The 20,242-nt window shown below is 52.1% G+C and overlaps 1 protein-coding gene across 1 annotated transcript; it reads left to right on the top strand.

Annotated features, from left to right (window-relative positions):
- The first annotated feature begins 8,769 nt into the window (after positions 1-8,769).
- On the top strand, positions 8,770-12,614 carry LOC118556069. Its single transcript, XM_036139830.1, has 9 exons — positions 8,770-8,874; positions 9,402-9,577; positions 9,815-9,986; positions 10,067-10,241; positions 10,366-10,661; positions 10,832-11,007; positions 11,146-11,394; positions 11,475-11,717; positions 11,951-12,614. The coding sequence occupies exons 2-9, from the start codon at positions 9,485-9,487 to the stop codon at positions 12,275-12,277; spliced, it is 1,731 nt and encodes a 576-aa protein (XP_035995723.1). The 5' UTR covers positions 8,770-8,874; positions 9,402-9,484; the 3' UTR covers positions 12,278-12,614.
- Positions 12,615-20,242: the final 7,628 nt, after the last annotated feature.

The following is a 20,242-nucleotide window of genomic DNA, read 5'->3' as shown; positions in this document are numbered from 1 at the left end:
GGCGGGGAGAGCCGCACGGGCCTTTTCGGTATCATTTTGAATACAGCCATGCGGGAACCCCTAACGCCATTTCGGTAAAACTGCAATGATAGGCAAAATCCACTAGATGGCGATACTGTATCATAAGTTAAAAAGTGCCCTTGTTTTCAGAGAGCATGCCACAAGGGACTATTGTATGCCATTTGGCTATTATGTACATGTTAAGCATGCCACGAGGGGTTATTGTGTGTCAACTAGGTATTATGTCCATTTTCTAAGTGTTAGAGTTCTGATGGTCCATTTGTGGGGGAGGGGCGGCATGCCACAAGGGATTATTGTTTGCCATTTGGCTATTATGTACATGTTAAATATGTCACAAGGGATTATTGAGTGTCAACTAGGTATCATGTCCATTTGAATTGTAGTTTCTAAGTGATAGAGTTCTGATGGTCCATTGAGTGTGTGGGGGAGGGGCGGCCGGCCACTGGAGGTCATTGGTTGGTGTTCCTAAATGGCAATGGGTCTTCATGCTATTTTCTAAGTCTATGAGTGCTGGTGGTCCATTGGGAGTATGTGGGGGAGGGGCGGCCTGCCACTGGAGGTCGTTGGTTGGTGTTCCTAAATGGCAATGGGTCTTCATGATATTTTCTAAGTCTATGAGTGCTGGTGGTCCATTGGGAGTGTGTGGGGGAGGGGCGGCCGGCCACTGGAGGTCGTTGGTTGGTGTTCCTAAATGGCAATGGGTCTTCATGCTGTTTTCTAAGTCTATGAGTGCTGGTGGTCCATTGGGAGTGTGTGGGGGAGGGGCGGCCGGCCACTGGAGGTCGTTGGTTGGTGTTCCTAAATGGCAATGGGTCTTCATGCTGTTTTCTAAGTCTATGAGTGCTGGTGGTCCATTGGGAGTGTGTGGGGGAGGGGCGGCCGGCCACTGGAGGTCATTGGCCGGTGATCCTAATTGGCAATGGCCTAGTGTTTTAGTTGAGACCATGATACAGATTGACACATGTGTCAATCGTATCATGGACTCAACCAAATTTAGTTAAGGGTCTTAGTGAAAACCGGTCATGCCACAAGGGACTATTGTGTGCCACTTTGGTATTATGGCATGTTAAACATACCACAAGGGATTATTGTGTGTCACGTGGGTATCATGTGCATATTAATGCTATTTTCTAAGTCTATGAGTGCTGCTGGTCCATTGGGGGAGTGTGGGGGGAGGGGCGGCCTGCCACTGGAGGTCGTTGGCTGGTGTTCCTAAATGGCAATGGGTCTTCATGATATTTTCTAAGTCTATGAGTGCTGGTGGTCCATTGGGAGTGTGTGGGGGAGGGGCGGCCTGCCACTGGAGGTCGTTGGTTGGTGTTCCTAAATGGCAATGGGTCTTCATGCTATTTTCCAAGTGTTTAAGTGCTGGTGGTCCCTTGGGGTTGTGTTTGGGGGAGGGATGGGGGGGGTCCAGTTATGGATGTTGGTTCTAGAGAACCAGGGGCTTCTCCATAGAAGTTCCTGCGGGCCTAGGGTGCACATTTCCTGGGTAGGAAAGGCCCATGTGGTGCCCTGGTTCGGCTTGCATCCGTGCATCCATAAGGAGCACTAGACTACCGGAGCCATAAACCTCAATACACCTTTTGCCCATCCAATTCATAAATAAAAATACAAAAATAGCCACCGATGTGGCAAAAGATGTCCTTAGAAGGACATCCAATGCTGGACTGGATCAGGAATCGAACCCGGATCTCCCGCTTGGGAGTCGTTTGCCTCGACCACTTCGCCAACAGGGACAGGCATTGGCGAAAAAATAAATAAATAAAATGGTTCCAGTAGTCTAGTAGTCAACGTTCTTACTTCAGGAAAGACCAGTACCTGTTAGGACGTGACCCGAGCCAGATCAGCATCCAGCTCAAGTCGGGAACCTTAACCGCTCGACTGCCTGAACCACCACTAATACAATGGCTCATAGTCCTTATATCATCGATTCCCTCCTGGTTCTCTGGGGCTGCAGCGTCCAAAGGCAGGTTATGATCTATATTTTTTCCCCCCAGAAAAAATAAATAAAATGGTTCCAGTAGTCTAGTAGTCAACGTTCTTACTGCAGGGAAGAGCAGTACCTGTTTGGTAGGGACTCGAACCAGATCCGCGTCCACCTCGAGCCAAGAACCTTAACCGCTCGACTGCCGGAACCACCACTAATACAACGGCTCATAGTCCTTATACCATCGATTCCAGTCCACTGTGGGGATTCCAGTCTAAATTTAGGGGCCCTCCTGGTTCTCCGGAGGATTAAATTAACTAAGGACAAAAAAAAAAAAAAAAGGTTCCGATAGGCCGGAATCGTACCCCGGTCGCTGGGGGCACACGCCGGGGCACAGACCACTAGGCTACCGGAACCATGGTGATACAATGGCTCATAGTAATTATATCTTGGACTGTCCACATACTAAACAGGGAAAAGTGTTGTCAACTCCAGGAGTCGAACCCTGTTCTCCCACATGAGATGCGGGAGCATTAACCACTCGACTACTGCAGTCACGTGATGCAATGGGCCTTAACCTAAGTTTGAGTGCTGCTGGTCAAATGGGAGTGTGTGTGTGGGGGAGTGGTGGCCTGCCACCAGGGGTCGTTGGCTGGTGATCCTAAATGGCAATGGGTCTTCATGCTATTGTCTAAGTCTATGACTGCTGCTGGTCCATTGGCCGTGTGTGGGGGAGGGGTGGCCTGTCACTAGGGGGTCGTTGGCTGGTGATCCTAAATGGCAATGGGTCTTCATGCTATTTTCTATGAGTGCTGCTGTCTATTGGGAGTGTGTGTGAGGGGGAGGGGCGGCCTGCCACTGGAGGTCATTGGATGGTGATCCTAAATGGCAATAACCCTATTAATAAATAAAATGGTTCCAGTAGTCTAGTAGTCAACGCTCTTACTGCAAGGAAGACCCATCTGGGACTCGAACCAGATCCACTTCCATCTCCAGCCAGGAACCTTAACCGCTTGGCTGCTGGGGAACCATGCTGATACAATGGCTCATAGTAATTTTATCTTCGACTGTCCATATATTGCAAAGGGAAAAGTGTTGTCAGCTCCAGGAGTCGAACCCTGTTCTCCCACATGAGAGTCGGGAGCACTAACCACTCGACTACAGGGGTCACGTGATGCAATGGGACGTATCCTTGTTATGTGTCTGATGAGACAGGTATACTCAGCTGAAACCTTGACAGCCAAGGGTGGTATCGAACCCCGGCCCCGCAGTTGGGGGCGGTGTCTCTAATCACCATGGCCATCAAGAGTATGTACAGAAGCTGGAAAACAATTATCAATGTCCTGGTCCTCTGGAGGTCCATGGGGGTGCTCAGCCCACCTCCATGCGGGCAAGGGGGCACCATCCCCGGGTACAGTTGCTCCATGTGGCCCCTGGTTCTCTGGAGGTCCAAGGGGGTGCTCAGCCCACCTCAATGCGGGCCAGGGTGCTCCATCCATGGGTACAGATCCTCCATGGGTGCCCTTGGTTCTTCTCGCATCCATACATCTATAAGGAGCCACTAGACTAATAGCATGTCACTAGGGGTCATTGGTTGGTGTTCCTAAATGGCAATGGGTCTTCATGCTATTTTCTAAGTCTATGACTGCTGCTGGTCCATTGGGAGAGTGTGTGTGGGGGAGGGGCGGCCTGCCACTGGAGGTCGTTGGCTGGTGTTCCTAAATGGCAATGGGTCTTCATGATATTTTCTAAGTCTAAGTGCTGCTGGTCCATTGGGAGTGTGTGGGGGAGGGGCGGCCTGCCATGAGGGATGGTTGGTTAGATGATCCTAATTGGCAATGGCCTTAATTTTTCTAAGTGTTTAAGTTGAGACCAGAACAATGATATGCACATGTGCCAATCTTTGTCCAGCCTGTCACTAGGAGTCATTGTAAGGTGATCCTAAATGGCAATGGGTCTTCATGCTATTTTCTAAGTCTATGACTTGGGTGTATGCTCCATGTGGTTCCCAGGAGGTCCAAGGGGGTGCTCAACCCACCTCCATGCGGGCCAGGGTGCACCATCCCTGGGTACAGGTGCTCCATGTGGCCCCTGGTTCTACTGGCCCTTGGACCTCCAGGGAACCAGGGGGTGATCCATGGAAGTCGTTGCCCAGCCAGGGTGCACCATCCCTGGGTACAGATGCTCCATGTGGCCCCTGGTTCTGCTGGCACTTGGACCTCCAGGGAACCAGGGGGTGATCCATGGAAGTCGTTGCCCAGCCAGGGTGCACCATCCCTGGGTACAGATGCTCCATGTGGCCCCTGGTTCTGCTGGCACTTGGACCTCCAGGGAACCAGGGGGTGATCCATGTAAGTCATTTCCCAGCCAGGGTGCACCATCCCTGGGTACAGATCCTCCATGTGGCCCCTGGTTCTGCTGGCCCTTGGACCTCCAGGGAACCAGGGGCTGATCCATGTAAGTCATTTCCCAGCCAGGGTGCACCATCCCTGGGTACAGATCCTCCATGTGGCCCCTGGTTCTGCTGGCACTTGGACCTCCAGGGAACCAGGGGCTGATGCATGGAAGTCGTTGCCCAGCCAGGGTGCACCATCCCTGGGTACAGATCTTCCATGGGTACCCCTGGTTCTGCTGGCCCTTGGACCTCCAGGGAACCAGGGGGTGATCCATGTAAGTCATTTCCCAGCCAGGGTGCACCATCCCTGGGTACAGATGCTCCATGTGGCCCCTGGTTCTGCTGGCACTTGGACCTCCAGAGAACCAGGGGCTGATCCATGGAAGTCGTTGCCCAGCCAGGGTGCACCATCCCTGGGTACAGATCCTCCATGTGGCCCCTGGTTCTGCTGGCACTTGGACCTCCAGAGAACCAGGGGGTGATCCATGGAAGTCGTTACCCAGCCAGGGTGCACCATCCCTGGGTACAGATCCTCCATGTGGCCCCTGGTTCTGCTGGCACTTGGACCTCCAGGGAACCAGGGGGTGATCCATGGAAGTCGTTGCCCAGCCAGGGTGCACCATCCCTGGGTACAGATCCTCCATGTGGCCCCTGGTTCTGCTGGCACTTGGACCTCCAGAGAACCAGGGGGTGATCCATGGAAGTCGTTGCCCAGCCAGGGTGCACCATCCCTGGGTACAGATCCTCCATGTGGCCCCTGGTTCTGCTGGCACTTGGACCTCCAGAGAACCAGGGGGTGATCCATGGAAGTCGTTGCCCAGCCAGGGTGCACCATCCCTGGGTACAGATCTTCCATGGGTACCCCTGGTTCTGCTGGCCCTTGGACCTCCAGGGAACCAGGGGGTGATGCATGGAAGTCGTTGCCCAGCCAGGGTGCACCATCCCTGGGTACAGGTGCTCCATGTGGCCCCTGGTTCTGCTGGCCCTTGGACCTCCAGGGAACCAGGGGCTGATCCATGTAAGTCATTTCCCAGCCAGGGTGCACCATCCCTGGGTACAGATCCTCCATGTGGCCCCTGGTTCTGCTGGCACTTGGACCTCCAGGGAACCAGGGGGTGATCCATGGAAGTCATTTCCCAGCCAGGGTGCACCATCCCTGGGTACAGATCCTCCATGTGGCCCCTGGTCCTCCGGAGGTCCAGGGGGATGTCTGCACACATCCATGCGGGCCAGGGTGCACCATCCCTGGGTACACATGCTACAGGCATATTCTTCAGTTTTAGCTTCTGCTGTTCCCACCATTAGTCTACTGGAACCACATGATTGACTACAAAAGGCTGACCCCTTAGTTTCACCTTGAAGTTTGGGGAGAAGTTCATGGGGGTTGACCGGGGTTAGGGTAAGGGCCTCTGGAGGTCAGACTGCAGCCCCACTCTTGACCTCCAGAGAACCAGTAGGGCGGTTCTCTGGAGGTCCAAGGGGCTGGTCAGTCCACCTCCATGCGGGCCTAGGGCTCTCCAGTCCTGGGTAGTGACGGTGGATGTCGACCCCTGGTTGTCTGGAGGTCCAGTATGTCTTGAATACAGTACAATGATGACCATGCCACCTAGGATCACCCATGCCACCATGGACCCCTACCTCCATAACCTGAACCTCTATCCCTACCCAGCCACCAGCAACCAGGCCCGGGCAAAGTCATGCCACCTTGGATAATCCATGCCACCATGGACCCCTACCTCCGTAACCTGAACCTCTATCCCTACCCAGCCACCAGCAACCAGGCCCGGGCAAAGTCATGCCACCTTGGATAATCCATGCCACCATGGACCCCTACCTCCACAACCTAAACCTCTATCCCTACCCAGCCACCAGCAACCAGGCCCGGGCAAAGCCATGCCACCTTGGATCATCCATGCCACCATGGACCCCTACCTCCATAACCTGAACCTCCATCCGAACCGGGGTACCCACTCTTAAGCACCCCCCCTGTGTTATAACCAAATAATCCGAAACGGCAAAGTGTTCGCGCCTCTGGTATGGCTGAAAGACTTCTGTGCCCCTGGTATAGCTACAAAGTATTCTAAATGGCACATGTGCTATTGACAATGTGACCCAGATGGCAAGTGCCCCGCCACTGCGTATGTCTCCAAAACGGCAGGTAGTTAAGGGTTTGCTATTGGAGACTAAGTGTCCGTGCCCGGCCCAATCACCACCAACACTTGGCCTACTAATCCTCCAGCCTGGAGCTCCAGACCCAGGGCCCTCCCCGGTCCCTCTCACCCGGGAACAGCCTCCATCCCTGGGCCTAAACTTAACCAACACCCGGCCTGGAGCTCCAGACACCCAGGGCCCTCCCCGGTCCCTCTCACCCGGGAACAGCCTCCATCCCTGGGCCTAAACTTAACCAACACCCGGCCTGGAGCTCCAGACACCCAGGGCCCTCCCCGGTCCCTCTCACCCGGGAACAGCCTCCATCCCTGGGCCTAAACTTAACCAACACCCAGCCTGGAGCTCCAGACACCCAGGGCCCTTCCCGGTCCCTCTCACCCGGGAACAGCCTCCATCCCTGGGCCTAAACTTAACCAACACCCAGCCTGGAGCTCCAGACACCCAGGGCCCTTCCCGGTCCCTCTTACCCAGGCAGAGGCCCCAAGAACCCCAGATGGCATTTTGCTATTTAGGAGGATTCGCCGATGAACCCAGATGACAATGGTCTTCACAGCCTGGAGCTCCAGACCCAGGGCACTTCCTGGTCCCTCTCACCCGGGAAGGTCCTCCATCCCTGGGCCTAATCTTAACCAACACCCAGCCTGGAGCTCCAGACACCCAGGGCCCTCCCCGGTCCCTCTCACCCGGGAACAGCCTCCATCCCTGGGCCTAATCTTAACCAACACCCAGCCTGGAGCTCCAGACACCCAGGGCCCTCCCCGGTCCCTCTCACCCGGGAACAGCCTCCATCCCTGGGCCTAATCTTAACCAACACCCAGCCTGGAGCTCCAGACACCCAGGGCCCTTCCCGGTCCCTCTCACCCGGGAAGGGCCTCCGTCCCTGGGCCTAATCTTAACCGACACCCAGCCTGGAGCTCCAGACACCCAGGGCCCTCCCCGGTCCCTCTTACCCAGGCAGAGGCCCCAAGAACCCCAGATGGCATTTTGCTATTTAGGAGGATTCGCCGATGAACCCAGATGACAATGGTCTTCACAGCCTGGAGCTCCAGACCCAGGGCCCTCCCCGGTCCCTCTCACCCGGGAAGGTCCTCCATCCCTGGGCCTAATCTTAACCAACACCCAGCCTGGAGCTCCAGACACCCAGGGCCCTCCCCGGTCCCTCTCACCCGGGAACAGCCTCCATCCCTGGGCCTAAACTTAACCAACACCCGGCCTGGAGCTCCAGACCCAGGGCCCTTCCCGGTCCCTCTCACCCGGGAACAGCCTCCGTCCCTGGGCCTAAACTTAACCAACACCCAGCCTGGAGCTCCAGACACCCAGGGCCCTTCCCGGTCCCTCTCACCCGGGAAGGGCCTCCGTCCCTGGGCCTAAACTTAACAAACACCCAGCCTGGAGCTCCAGACCCAGGGCCCTTCCCGGTCCCTCTCACCCGGGAAGGGCCTCTGTCCCTGGGCCTAATCTCAACCAGTACCCAGCCTACCAATCCTCCAGCCTGGAGCTCCAAGATGGCATTTTGCTATTTAGGAAGATTTGCCGATGGACCCAGATGGCAATGGTCTTCACAGAACTCAGTTCCTATAAACCTGCGGAAGGGGTTTTTTGGTGTAAGGCCCCAGGATCCCTCCAGACCCTTGTATCTTCCTGGGCTACCCCTGTTACATCCCTATCCACCCCATGCTGGGGCCAAATCCTATTCAAAGGGATACCTGGATGGCAAGTCAAAGTACTCTGCCATTTAGGACAATTCCGGGATGATCCCAGATGGCAGCTTACGTAACTGCCATTCGGGATGATTCACAGATGATCTCAATTGACAGGTCGTTAAGGATTTGCTATTTAGGATCATTCACTGATGGTCTCAAGTGGCAGGGACTATCTCAAAAGGAAAAACCTGTTAGCTCAGTCTGCCATCTCAGAGCATTTGTCAATGCTCTGAGATGGCAACCCCCTGCTTTTGATCGAAGGAAACCCCGTAGCATGCACCCCATGCTTGTGAGGGTGAGAAACCCCAATTAAGCACGTGCTTTTGATCGAAGGTAACCCCGTATTAGCATCATTCACTGATGGTCCCACGTGGCAGGGACTATTGGAAAAACCTGGTAGCTCAGTCTGCCATCTCAGAGCATTGACAAATACTCCCAAGTGGCAACCCCCTGCTTTTGATCGAAGGAAACCCCGTAGCATGCACCCCATGCTTGTGAGGGTGGTAAACCCCAATTAAGCACCTGCTTTTGATTGAAGGAAACCCCGTAGCGTGCACCCCATGCTTTTGAGGGTGGGAAACCCCAATTAAGCACCTGGGTGCTTAAGTGGCGCAACACCGGAGCATTCAGCACATGGTCTTCAACACTGAGACACGGTAAGTTGTTTTCTGCTTCTAAATGGGAGGGAGTGTGTTTTAATGGCTTAATAGAGTTAAAATGTGTTTATTTGTGAAGACATTTAAGGGCAATTTTGCCTGCCTGATTCTAAATAGCATTTAGTGGCTGCCATTGCAGTCCACTCAAAGTATTTAAAACTGTCATTTCTCTTTTCAGCTTGAATATAAAATGACGCCGCCAAAATCCCCGGGAATTTGCCCAATATGCCAAATCCCGTACAACTACTTAGGCAAACATCTGGCGAGCCGGCACTCCATCGTGAATAAAAAAGAAAAAAGAATTTTGATTAACTATGGGACAGGGAGGGTAAATTTCCGCCACTTGCCCTGTCCCATTGTGGCATGTGGCTATTCAAAGAGCAGGGTAGATAGGCACCTGGACACAGGCCATCCCGAGGTGGACGATGGAGAACTCCAGAAAATTATTAAAAAAATTAAAAAACAGGTGACCATGGATGCCTTAAGGGCCCTCAGGGCTACTGACCCCACCCCTCCTCTGGTCTCAGGCCTGGACCTCGGACAGGAGGAAAATCAGCCAGGAACTGAGGTGTCCAACCCGGATCCTCCAACCTGCCCCAGCTGCTCTAAAATGGCAGAAGAAAACAGGAGGCTTTGGAAGCAGCTTCGGACAAAGGAGAAGTGGCTAAAAAAGGCAAAAGCTAAACTCCACGCATTTGAAACGGTATGTAAAAGTATTTAATATATTCTACCATTTAAGATTACTTACAGATGTTCTTGAATGGCAGCTTCATTTCTACCATTTAAGGTCATTTGCATATGTTCTTAAATGGCAGCTTCATTTCTACCATTTAAGGTCATTTGTATATGTTCTTAAATGGCAGCTTCATTTCTACCATTTAAGGTCATTCACAGATGCCCTTAAATGGCAGAATGCTAAACCTTACCCTTTAACCTATAGCAGGCCCTCCAAAAGACGAGCGGTGGGGGGCCTGTCGAGGCAGACCAGGGGTCATCCGAACAAGTGGACCCCCCAGAAGATGAGGATGAAGACTCATCCTCTGAGGAGCCAAAGAAGGCTGCAAAATCGCGATTCCCATTGAGGGGATTCAAAGATTTTCCTCAACCCATCCGTAAGTAATGTCACTGCTTGTTAAAGTTTTTTCTATTTTATAAACTATACAAGTTATTTTTGTAACCTTTTTTTATTCAGTGGAGTTCATGGAGGAGTACTGGTTACACTTGAGGGGGTCCATCGGGACCAAAAAACACGTGGAAAACCAGAAGTCCAAATTGGGACGGGTAATGTCCTTCCTTAGATTTGTGAACAAGGGAAGGACAATACTCCCCAATTGGACTTTTCTGCAGGACCTTGATCGAGTTCATCAGTAAGTATCTCTCTGTAAATAATCCTAAATGGCAGCTTCATTTCTACCATTTAAGGTCATTTGTATATGATCTTAAATGGCAGCATGTGTTCATGTTGAAGTTAGAACATTTCTTTTTGAGCAGGTGGCCGGCGAAGCTCCTCAGAGAGGGGAAGGCAGAAAACACCACTAGGAATTACCTCCTGAATGTGATGGAGTTCGCGGGCTACTTTCGGGACACGCCACCAAGCACCTCGCGTGTCCCGAAAAAGGCAGTGATTGGCCTCCTAAGAGCAGTGTCCGCTGATATTAAAGAGCTTAAGAAATGGGTCAACGTCCGCCAGATAATGGTCAAAAAGCGCAAGATCAGAAGGGTGATTGCCAAGGAGGACCTCAGGAGGTGTCAGAGGCAGGCGTGCAGGAAAATCCCCCAACTGCTCGGTAATACTTTTTTAAAATTCTACTATGTTCAAGTACTTACCTGAGTGCCTGTCATTTAGAATCATTCACAGATGATCTTAAATGACATCTTCATTTCTATCCTTTAGGATCATTTACAGATAATCCTAAATGGCAGTCACTTACCTGAGTCTTAATTTATGTTTTTGCAGACACCATCCAGACTGACCCCAGCTCACTCAACATACGCCGGTTCTATGGCTACTTTGGCGTATACCTCGCCAGTATATATGGCCATAGAACCGGCGTGTTGACCAATATGACCCTGGCCGAAGTGGACGAGGCGCGGGTTGACGCCAGGACCGCAGACCAGGGCTTTGTCATTAACGTAAGCATAATGATGTTGTGCCTGCCATTTAAGACCGTTTACAGATAATCTTAAATGGCAGACATGAAGCTGTTATTTATGATAATTCACAGATGACCCTGCATGGCAGGCAACTTACCCTCTCTTTTGGAACCACAGGTGAAAGAGCACAAGACAAATCGGGCTTTTGGGCCAGCCCAAGTGTACCTCACAGTGGAGGAGTTTGGATGGCTGGAGCAGTGGCTCCAAATAAGGGAAACCCTTCAGCCATCCACTGACCTGGTATTTTTCAACGAGAACTACCAGAAGATCAAGAACCTACAACAACACCTCCAGAGCGCATGGGCAGAAATGGGGTTATCAGGTTCCCCCACATTTACAGATTTTAGGACCTCGATAGCAACATATGTAAGTAATCATGTCAGTTTTTTTCATGTGAAAACTTTAAATTAAAGTGAAGTATGTGACACTTTCTATTATCTTTAAAGGCTAGAGATGCATTGTCCCCGGGAACCCGGACAAAGGTCAGCAAAACGATGTGCCATGACACCGCCACAGCGGAGAAATTCTACGCAATGCACCAGACAGCTACACAGCTGTCTGAGCTGCGTAAGAGGTTCCAGGAGGCTACGGACCCGGCAGTCTCAGGTCCCGGGAAAGTGGCGGAGCCTGTCATCCTGGAGTCTTCCAGCGATGAGGGAGAAGGCGAGGGTCCTGTGAAGAAGAAGAGGGTAAGTCTTTTCGTTTTAAAATATGTGCCTGCTCCGAAATGACAGGTACTTTATGTCTGCCATGTAGGATCATGTGTGCCTCCTCTTAAATGACAGGTACTTACCTTCCTGTCATTTAGGAGCTGGCACACATGATCCTACATGGCAGATGTAAAGTACCTGCCACCTAGGAACATTCACAGATGTTCTGAAATGGCAGACATTTAAACGTCCTTGTCCTTGTTATATTTCAGAGAGTAGCACCCAGGGTTGGTTCCACAAGCCAGGAGTCCACGGAGGCCCAGGCAGAGTCCACGGAGGCCCAGGCAGAGTCCACGGAGGCCCAGGCAGAGTCCCCAGAGGTCCAGGCAAAGTCTCCAGAGTCCCAGGCAGAGTCCCAGGATGAGTCCCAGGATGAGTCCCAGGACGAGTCCCAGGACACACAGAGGAAAAGGGGCCGACAAAGTCTGTCATTCACACCAAAAAGAAGCCCCTTAATGCTATACAGGTTGCGGGAGCGACAGCGGCGGAGCACACCGCGTGTGTTTCGCCTGAGGGCCAGACAAAGAAAGTTCCAATAATTATTTATTTATTGTTCTTTGTAATATAGTTATTTAATTCTTGATAATGGTGTAATATTTTTTGTAAATAAATGTAAATATTGTTTAAGAAATTATTTATTTATTGTTCTTTGTAATATAGTTATTTAATTCTTGATAATGGTGTTATATTTTTTGTAAATAAATGTAAATAGTGTTTAAGAAATGTCTCGCTTCATTACTTAAGCCTTACTTTTTGCCTTGGAGTGGCATGCATGGTTTCTATAGGTGACGGGTAGATTCATAGATCATCACAAATGGCAGGTACTTAGGGACTGAGTGGCTTTCATGTAGGAACATGTATGCCTACTCCTAAATGACAAGAATGTAAGTAAGTACATGTCAAATACTTACATTCTTGTCATTTAGGAGCAGGCACACACGATCTTACATACCAGTCACCAGTACCTGCCATTTGTGATAATTTATAGATGTTCCAAAATGGCAGGAACTTAAGGGATGATGTCCAATGGGGTGCTCAGCCATCCTCCATGCAGGCCTAGGATGCCCTAGTCCTGGGTAAATAAGCTCCATGGGTGGCCCCTTGTTCTCTGGAGCTCCATGGTGGTTTTGGAGAACCAGGGACTGCTCCATGGAGATTGATGTGGGCCTAGGGTCCCCCAGTCCTGGGTAAATAAGCTCCATGGGTGGCCCCTGGTTCTCTGGAGGTCCAAAGGGGATGTCAGCCCACCTCCATGCGGGCAAAGGGAGCTCTGTTCTTGGGTGGAGAAGCTGCATGTGTCCCCTGGTTCCCCTGATCCTAAGTGGCAGGTACTTAAGGGGTGAGTGCCTTCAGTATAGGGCCATATGTGCCTGCTCTTCAATGATAGGTACTTACCTTCCTGTCATTTAAGAGCAGGCACACTTGGTCCTATATTAAAGACACTCACCCCAGAAGTACCTGCCAATTAGGATGGTTCATTGATATTCCTAAATGGAATGATAGGTACTTACCCTTTATGTAAAATGGCATGTTGCCATTCAAATTATACCCAGATGGCAGCATATGCCATCCAGCATGATTCACATATCATCCCAGATGACAGCATTTGTCATCTAGGATGATTCACATATCACACCAGATGGCAGCACATGCCATCTAGGATGATTGAATGATCCATAATGGCGATACGCCACCTGGTGGCAGTTAACGGTATTACAACAAGGGTTGTCATTTAGGTTCACTAACTAACTGGGTTTCGGTGAACTTTGACCTCTTTGAGGGGCTGCACCGGGTCAAGGGTTGGCGTGAAAAATTGTTAGGGTAGGTCATATGGGTAACGAGGGATGGGGCAATTTTTCAAGCCACGCCCCATGACCCTGTGACCTTCGGTTAGCCCCCCAGGAATTTTCAAAAAAGGCCCAAAAATGCTCCGAAAAGTACACAAAAACGGTGCTCACCCTAAGTAGGGTTAGGGTTAGGGTTAGGGTTAGGGTTAGGGTTAGGGTTAGGGTTAGGGTTAGGGTTAGGGTTAGGGTGAGTTTCCGAAGTGGCAGAGCGTTTCCATTCATTTTGATGCTGCCATGCCAGTCAATGTTCCTATGTGGCGGGGAGAGCCGCACGGGCCTTTTCGGTATCATTTTGAATACAGCCATGCGGGAACCCCTAACGCCATTTCGGTAAAACTGCAATGATAGGCAAAATCCACTAGATGGCGATACTGTATCATAAGTTAAAAAGTGCCCTTGTTTTCAGAGAGCATGCCACAAGGGACTATTGTATGCCATTTGGCTATTATGTACATGTTAAGCATGCCACGAGGGGTTATTGTGTGTCAACTAGGTATTATGTCCATTTTCTAAGTGTTAGAGTTCTGATGGTCCATTTGTGGGGGAGGGGCGGCATGCCACAAGGGATTATTGTTTGCCATTTGGCTATTATGTACATGTTAAATATGTCACAAGGGATTATTGAGTGTCAACTAGGTATCATGTCCATTTGAATTGTAGTTTCTAAGTGATAGAGTTCTGATGGTCCATTGAGTGTGTGGGGGAGGGGCGGCCGGCCACTGGAGGTCATTGGTTGGTGTTCCTAAATGGCAATGGGTCTTCATGCTATTTTCTAAGTCTATGAGTGCTGGTGGTCCATTGGGAGTATGTGGGGGAGGGGCGGCCTGCCACTGGAGGTCGTTGGTTGGTGTTCCTAAATGGCAATGGGTCTTCATGATATTTTCTAAGTCTATGAGTGCTGGTGGTCCATTGGGAGTGTGTGGGGGAGGGGCGGCCGGCCACTGGAGGTCGTTGGTTGGTGTTCCTAAATGGCAATGGGTCTTCATGCTGTTTTCTAAGTCTATGAGTGCTGGTGGTCCATTGGGAGTGTGTGGGGGAGGGGCGGCCGGCCACTGGAGGTCGTTGGTTGGTGTTCCTAAATGGCAATGGGTCTTCATGCTGTTTTCTAAGTCTATGAGTGCTGGTGGTCCATTGGGAGTGTGTGGGGGAGGGGCGGCCGGCCACTGGAGGTCATTGGCCGGTGATCCTAATTGGCAATGGCCTAGTGTTTTAGTTGAGACCATGATACAGATTGACACATGTGTCAATCGTATCATGGACTCAACCAAATTTAGTTAAGGGTCTTAGTGAAAACCGGTCATGCCACAAGGGACTATTGTGTGCCACTTTGGTATTATGGCATGTTAAACATACCACAAGGGATTATTGTGTGTCACGTGGGTATCATGTGCATATTAATGCTATTTTCTAAGTCTATGAGTGCTGCTGGTCCATTGGGGGAGTGTGGGGGGAGGGGCGGCCTGCCACTGGAGGTCGTTGGCTGGTGTTCCTAAATGGCAATGGGTCTTCATGATATTTTCTAAGTCTATGAGTGCTGGTGGTCCATTGGGAGGGTGTGGGGGAGGGGCGGCCTGCCACTGGAGGTCGTTGGTTGGTGTTCCTAAATGGCAATGGGTCTTCATGCTATTTTCCAAGTGTTTAAGTGCTGGTGGTCCCTTGGGGTTGTGTTTGGGGGAGGGATGGGGGGGTCCAGTTATGGATGTTGGTTCTAGAGAACCAGGGGCTTCTCCATAGAAGTTCCTGCGGGCCTAGGGTGCACATTTCCTGGGTAGGAAAGGCCCATGTGGTGCCCTGGTTCGGCTTGCATCCGTGCATCCATAAGGAGCACTAGACTACCGGAGCCATAAACCTCAATACACCTTTTGCCCATCCAATTCATAAATAAAAATACAAAAATAGCCACCGATGTGGCAAAAGATGTCCTTAGAAGGACATCCAATGCTGGACTGGATCAGGAATCGAACCCGGATCTCCCGCTTGGGAGTCGTTTGCCTCGACCACTTCGCCAACAGGGACAGGCATTGGCGAAAAAATAAATAAATAAAATGGTTCCAGTAGTCTAGTAGTCAACGTTCTTACTTCAGGAAAGACCAGTACCTGTTAGGACGTGACCCGAGCCAGATCAGCATCCAGCTCAAGTCGGGAACCTTAACCGCTCGACTGCCTGAACCACCACTAATACAATGGCTCATAGTCCTTATATCATCGATTCCCTCCTGGTTCTCTGGGGCTGCAGCGTCCAAAGGCAGGTTATGATCTATATTTTTTCCCCCCAGAAAAAATAAATAAAATGGTTCCAGTAGTCTAGTAGTCAACGTTCTTACTGCAGGGAAGAGCAGTACCTGTTTGGTAGGGACTCGAACCAGATCCGCGTCCACCTCGAGCCAAGAACCTTAACCGCTCGACTGCCGGAACCACCACTAATACAACGGCTCATAGTCCTTATACCATCGATTCCAGTCCACTGTGGGGATTCCAGTCTAAATTCAGGGGCTCTCCTGGTTCTCCGGAGGATTAAATTAACTAAGGACAAAAAAAAAAAAAAGGTTCCGATAGGCCGGAATCGTACCCCGGTCGCTGGGGGCACACGCCGGGGCACAGACCACTAGGCTACCGGAACCATGGTGATACAATGGCTCATAGTAATTATATCTTGGACTGTCCACATACTAAACAGGGAAAAGTGTTGTCAACTCCAGGAGTCGAACCCTGTTCTCCCACATGAGATGCGGGAGCATTAACCACTCGACTACTGCAGTCACGTGATGCAATGGGCCTTAACCTAAGTTTGAGTGCTGCTGGTCAAATGGGAGTGTGTGTGTGGGGGAGTGGTGGCCTGCCACCAGGGGTCGTTGGCTGGTGATCCTAAATGGCAATGGGTCTTCATGCTATTGTCTAAGTCTATGACTGCTGCTGGTCCATTGGCCGTGTGTGGGGGAGGGGTGGCCTGTCACTAGGGGGTCGTTGGCTGGTGATCCTAAATGGCAATGGGTCTTCATGCTATTTTCTATGAGTGCTGCTGTCTATTGGGAGTGTGTGTGAGGGGGAGGGGCGGCCTGCCACTGGAGGTCATTGGATGGTGATCCTAAATGGCAATAACCCTATTAATAAATAAAATGGTTCCAGTAGTCTAGTAGTCAACGCTCTTACTGCAAGGAAGACCCATCTGGGACTCGAACCAGATCCACTTCCATCTCCAGCCAGGAACCTTAACCGCTTGGCTGCTGGGGAACCATGCTGATACAATGGCTCATAGTAATTTTATCTTCGACTGTCCATATATTGCAAAGGGAAAAGTGTTGTCAGCTCCAGGAGTCGAACCCTGTTCTCCCACATGAGAGTCGGGAGCACTAACCACTCGACTACAGGGGTCACGTGATGCAATGGGACGTATCCTTGTTATGTGTCTGATGAGACAGGTATACTCAGCTGAAACCTTGACAGCCAAGGGTGGTATCGAACCCCGGCCCCGCAGTTGGGGGCGGTGTCTCTAATCACCATGGCCATCAAGAGTATGTACAGAAGCTGGAAAACAATTATCAATGTCCTGGTCCTCTGGAGGTCCATGGGGGTGCTCAGCCCACCTCCATGCGGGCAAGGGGGCACCATCCCCGGGTACAGTTGCTCCATGTGGCCCCTGGTTCTCTGGAGGTCCAAGGGGGTGCTCAGCCCACCTCAATGCGGGCCAGGGTGCTCCATCCATGGGTACAGATCCTCCATGGGTGCCCTTGGTTCTTCTCGCATCCATACATCTATAAGGAGCCACTAGACTAATAGCATGTCACTAGGGGTCATTGGTTGGTGTTCCTAAATGGCAATGGGTCTTCATGCTATTTTCTAAGTCTATGACTGCTGCTGGTCCATTGGGAGAGTGTGTGTGGGGGAGGGGCGGCCTGCCACTGGAGGTCGTTGGCTGGTGTTCCTAAATGGCAATGGGTCTTCATGATATTTTCTAAGTCTAAGTGCTGCTGGTCCATTGGGAGTGTGTGGGGGAGGGGCGGCCTGCCATGAGGGATGGTTGGTTAGATGATCCTAATTGGCAATGGCCTTAATTTTTCTAAGTGTTTAAGTTGAGACCAGAACAATGATATGCACATGTGCCAATCTTTGTCCAGCCTGTCACTAGGAGTCATTGTAAGGTGATCCTAAATGGCAATGGGTCTTCATGCTATTTTCTAAGTCTATGACTTGGGTGTATGCTCCATGTGGTTCCCAGGAGGTCCAAGGGGGTGCTCAACCCACCTCCATGCGGGCCAGGGTGCACCATCCCTGGGTACAGGTGCTCCATGTGGCCCCTGGTTCTACTGGCCCTTGGACCTCCAGGGAACCAGGGGGTGATCCATGGAAGTCGTTGCCCAGCCAGGGTGCACCATCCCTGGGTACAGATGCTCCATGTGGCCCCTGGTTCTGCTGGCACTTGGACCTCCAGGGAACCAGGGGGTGATCCATGGAAGTCGTTGCCCAGCCAGGGTGCACCATCCCTGGGTACAGATGCTCCATGTGGCCCCTGGTTCTGCTGGCACTTGGACCTCCAGGGAACCAGGGGGTGATCCATGTAAGTCATTTCCCAGCCAGGGTGCACCATCCCTGGGTACAGATCCTCCATGTGGCCCCTGGTTCTGCTGGCCCTTGGACCTCCAGGGAACCAGGGGCTGATCCATGTAAGTCATTTCCCAGCCAGGGTGCACCATCCCTGGGTACAGATCCTCCATGTGGCCCCTGGTTCTGCTGGCACTTGGACCTCCAGGGAACCAGGGGCTGATGCATGGAAGTCGTTGCCCAGCCAGGGTGCACCATCCCTGGGTACAGATCTTCCATGGGTACCCCTGGTTCTGCTGGCCCTTGGACCTCCAGGGAACCAGGGGGTGATCCATGTAAGTCATTTCCCAGCCAGGGTGCACCATCCCTGGGTACAGATGCTCCATGTGGCCCCTGGTTCTGCTGGCACTTGGACCTCCAGAGAACCAGGGGCTGATCCATGGAAGTCGTTGCCCAGCCAGGGTGCACCATCCCTGGGTACAGATCCTCCATGTGGCCCCTGGTTCTGCTGGCACTTGGACCTCCAGAGAACCAGGGGGTGATCCATGGAAGTCGTTACCCAGCCAGGGTGCACCATCCCTGGGTACAGATCCTCCATGTGGCCCCTGGTTCTGCTGGCACTTGGACCTCCAGGGAACCAGGGGGTGATCCATGGAAGTCATTGCCCAGCCAGGGTGGACCATCCCTGGGTACAGATCCTCCATGTGGCCCCTGGTTCTGCTGGCACTTGGACCTCCAGGGAACCAGGGGGTGATCCATGGAAGTCATTGCCCAGCCAGGGTGGACCATCCCTGGGTACAGATCTTCCATGGGAGCCCCTGGTTCTGCTGGCACTTGGACCTCCAGAGAACCAGGGGGGTGATCCATGGAAGTCGTTGCCCAGCCAGGGTGCACCATCCCTGGGTACAGATCCTCCATGGGTGTCCCTGGTTCTGCTGGTCCTTGGACCTCCAGAGAACCAGGGGGTGATCCATGGAAGTCATTGCCCAGCCAGGGTGCACCATCCCTGGGTACAGGTGCTCCATGGGTGCCCCTGGTTCTGCTGGCCCTTGGACCTCCAGAGAACCAGGGGCTGATCCATGTAAGTCATTTCCCAGCCAGGGTGCACCATCCCTGGGTACAGATCCTCCATGTGGCCCCTGGTTCTGCTGGCACTTGGACCTCCAGGGAACCAGGGGGTGATCCATGGAAGTCATTTCCCAGCCAGGGTGCACCATCCCTGGGTACAGATCCTCCATGTGGCCCCTGGTCCTCCGGAGGTCCAGGGGGATGTCTGCACACATCCATGCGGGCCAGGGTGCACCATCCCTGGGTACACATGCTACAGGCATATTCTTCAGTTTTAGCTTCTGCTGTTCCCACCATTAGTCTACTGGAACCACATGATTGACTACAAAAGGCTGACCCCTTAGTTTCACCTTGAAGTTTGGGGAGAAGTTCATGGGGGTTGACCGGGGTTAGGGTAAGGGGCCTCTGAGGTCAGACTGCAGCCCCACTCTTGACCTCCAGAGAACCAGTAGGGCGGTTCTCTGGAGGTCCAAGGGGCTGGTCAGTCCACCTCCATGCGGGCCTAGGGCTCTCCAGTCCTGGGTAGTGACGGTGGATGTCGACCCCTGGTTGTCTGGAGGTCCCAGTATGTCTTGAATACAGTACAATGATGACCATGCCACCTAGGATCACCCATGCCACCATGGACCCCTACCTCCATAACCTGAACCTCTATCCCTACCCCAGCCACCAGCAACCAGGCCCGGGCAAAGTCATGCCACCTTGGATAATCCATGCCACCATGGACCCCTACCTCGGTAACCTGAACCTCTATCCCTACCCAGCCACCAGCAACCAGGCCGGCAAAGTCATGCCACCTTGGATAATCCATGCCACCATGGACCCCTACCTCCACAACCTAAACCTCTATCCCTACCCAGCCACCAGCACCAGCCGGGCAAAGCCATGCACCTTGGATCATCCATGCCACAATGGACCCCTACCTCCATAACCTGAACCTCCATCCGAACCGGGGTACCCACTCTTAAGCACCCCCCCCTGTGTTTAATACCAAATAATCCGAACGGCAAAGTGTTCGCCCCTCTGGTATGGCTGAAAGACTTCTGTGCC

This window comes from Fundulus heteroclitus, chromosome 8 (assembly GCF_011125445.2).
Source record: "Fundulus heteroclitus isolate FHET01 chromosome 8, MU-UCD_Fhet_4.1, whole genome shotgun sequence".
In the NCBI taxonomy this organism is placed as follows: Eukaryota; Metazoa; Chordata; class Actinopteri; order Cyprinodontiformes; family Fundulidae; genus Fundulus; species Fundulus heteroclitus.
This window is presented reverse-complemented; position numbering and strand designations above follow the sequence as displayed.